This window comes from Guillardia theta, assembly GCF_000315625.1.
Source record: "Guillardia theta CCMP2712 unplaced genomic scaffold GUITHscaffold_62, whole genome shotgun sequence".
In the NCBI taxonomy this organism is placed as follows: Eukaryota; class Cryptophyceae; order Pyrenomonadales; family Geminigeraceae; genus Guillardia; species Guillardia theta.
This window is the reverse complement of record NW_005434612.1, coordinates 170,498-173,367: the sequence shown is the minus strand read 5'-3', so window position 1 is coordinate 173,367 and position 2,870 is coordinate 170,498. Positions and strand designations below refer to the sequence as shown.

General features: G+C 55.9%; 1 protein-coding gene across 1 annotated transcript; it reads left to right on the top strand.

Annotated features, from left to right (window-relative positions):
- Nucleotides 1–1,410: 1,410 nt before the first annotated feature.
- GUITHDRAFT_112810 (hypothetical protein) lies at nucleotides 1,411–1,895 on the top strand (the record flags this gene model as incomplete). Its single annotated transcript, XM_005828000.1, has 3 exons — nucleotides 1,411–1,464; nucleotides 1,529–1,540; nucleotides 1,602–1,895. The coding sequence occupies 3 exons, from the start codon at nucleotides 1,411–1,413 to the stop codon at nucleotides 1,893–1,895; spliced, it is 360 nt and encodes a 119-aa protein (XP_005828057.1).
- Nucleotides 1,896–2,870: the final 975 nt, after the last annotated feature.

Below are 2,870 nucleotides of genomic sequence, written 5' to 3'. Positions count from 1 at the left end.
TCCCCTCCCCTCCCTCTCTTTCTTCTTCTCCCCCTCCCCACCTCCTCTGCTCTCCGCCCGCCAACCAGCCTCCCAACTCAACGATGCCATGAGATCTGATGCGATTGAGTTGGTTTTGGACTCCATTCGAATGTATAAAGCAATAGTAGAGAACTTTGAGTAAAGATTTTTTACACGCCTCTTTGAGAATTTTACTCCTAGTTGACAGAACTTGACTCGTTGTGAAGTGAACTGGTCCAGTGAGTCTCAGTGACTCGGAGCTGCCGCACACCCGGGGGGCCGCGCCGTACGGTAAGCCGCGGGCCTGCGTATGGCCAAGTTCCCGCATGACCATCGGACTGCAAGGAGAAGCCTCGGATCGTGTCGGCACGCTTCTGTGCTTCATCTAGTTCCTCGATAGAAACGGGAGGAAATTCGTGGGTGCAAAAGATTCGTTTATAAACCTTTGAAACAAAGACCATGATCAACTGGTCGGGTGCGATGGCGAGAAACTTAGGAAGTTGTCACCGAGTGGGATGGCAGTCACGGTAGGAGATGCGCATTGGAGGCTTCGATAGAAGTCTTGCCTCAGCTGGTGAGGACCTGGATGGAAGCAAACGAGAATCTCAACCACCTTCTCCACTCTCGGAATGCAGTGAGTGATAGTAACTGATCAGCGGTGATCCGTACATCGATGTGTGTGCGCGTGCGTGTTTGCTGAGGCCCAGTGAGAAGAATGATTTCGGCCCACTATGAAAGGTTGCGAAGCTCGAGGCTGGAGGCCTCGGAGTGCTGAAGGCGCCGTGAAGAAAGTGACATTGCTGCTCAATGGGAAGACTTAGAGCTACTGTGAGCTCGAGAAGAAGTGCGGGGCTTTAGAAAGACAGAGAGGTAGAGCATCTGGGAAGGTACGCTGACCGAGCGCCCTTGTCGTCGGTGTTGACAACAAGACAGGTGTTTGAGGGAAGAGGGAGGGAGTTGGAAGCTTTGGATCGCCTTGTGAAGGCTGAGAAGGTCATGGCTTCCTGAAAGGTAGCATTCATGGCTTGAGCAGAAGGGACAAGAAGCTGCCGTACAAGCACGTGAGGCGATGTCTCAGATCGAGCGGTTGACTTTGAAGACGATCCTACTGCGCTCATCTCTCAAGATCAAACCATTGGCGATGGCGTTGGTGTGACATGACGGTAAGATTCTCGCTTGCGGCAAACCAGGCGATGCAGGAGATGGAGAAGGCAAGGCAAGCTGACGAAGAGAGAGGCAGGATCAGCTGAGGTCGGTTGCTTCACTTCACTCCTGTTGACTCGCGTCATCTTGAGATGGTTGTAATCTTGAAGTGATGCAGTTGAAAATGATGGCAAAAAGGCTTCAACGTACTGCGAACTGATCTCAGCTTTCTCAGGCGTTGACCCCTTCACTTCAGAAGACTACGAAATGCTGGAGAGAAAGTTTGCGCGGGAGGGTTTACGGAGCAAGCACAGGGAGGAGGTAAGGCTACTTCCACCGCATCTCGAGCTTCAACTCCGAGAGGCTGAGGTCTTGATGTGCCCAGGTGCTTGAAAGAGTGAGATCAATGTTCGTTTACAGTGAAGTTGTATCGAGAAGAAACAAGGTCGTCCTTGCAGGATGTCGCTAGAGCGAAATTCCGACAACGGGCTCGTGTGCGGATGCTCGATTGCGACTTAGAGGTTGTGCTGATGAAGCCGTCCATGGCGAGCCTTGCGAGCCAGCAGGCGGAGGGGAGGGAGGTGCAGCCAAGGGAGGGGAGCACGGGGCCAGACAGGGATATGGTTGCTGGTTGCAGCAGCTGTGTTTCGAAACGAGTGCAGCAGCAGCAGCAGCAGCAGCAGCAGCAGCAGCAGCAGCAGCAGCAGCAGCAGGCACGTCTCGCTGTCTCCTTCCTCATGTCCATCGGCTAACCATCTGCTCTCTGAAGCCCTGGAAGCTTCGATCCTCTCCTCCGGGAGCGAGGCGGACTTGCTGGCAGGGGCCACGCGTGAGGCTCAGGGGGTTGAAACCAGCTCGACTAGTCAACTCTGCTGAGTGTCAAACTGACGGGCGCGAGGGAGAAGCGAGTCCCTTCCTCTGCGACCCCAAGCTCTGAGAAGCTCGTGCTCGACAAGCAGCCTCGTTCAGCTCCTCGCAAGCATGAGGTACTTACCTTGCAGCCTTATGACCCGCACCCATACACCCGACCAGAGGGCTGATACCGCACACTGCTGAGGAGAAGCTAGGATTGCTCTAGAGCTCTGGGTAGGCAAACCAGCTGAAGAGGATGCTGGGCTATACGAGCATACCTTCCCAGTCACACTCTACTGTACCTTCCGCTCACTGTACGCAATCAGATTGTTTCTTTCAGGTCGTTTCTGTCACTACGGCTCCTCGCTCCTCCAGCAGGCGTCTGACGGGGTTCGGAAGCGTCGGATCGAAGGAGGCATGGTGACAGACGAGCTCTCGCTCCATCGCATTGAAGTCAGACGTGAGGAGGAAGAAGCCTTGGGCGTTGAGGGTGAAGGTCTTGACCGAGACATCAGACTCAGAGAAGATGAAGAGCTTCTGCCCAACTAGGTCCCAGCTGACTTGAAACCTTTCCAACTGGGTTACCAGCAGTTGCTGACCCCTCCCCGTCTCTGCCTCCCACACCCATCCCTGACCGCCTGACCCCGATATGCCCGCCAGCCTCCTCCCGTCCGGCCCCCAGCTCAGATCCCTCACTCCTCCCGCGGGTCCCTGGAGCTTCTGACCCCTCCCCGTCTCTGCCTCCCACACCCATGCCTGACGGCCTGACTCCGATATGCCCGCCAGCCTCCTCCCGTCCGGCCCCCAGCTCAGATACCTCACTCCTCCCGCGGGTCCCTGGAGCTCCTGACCCCTCCCCGTCTCTGCCTCCCACA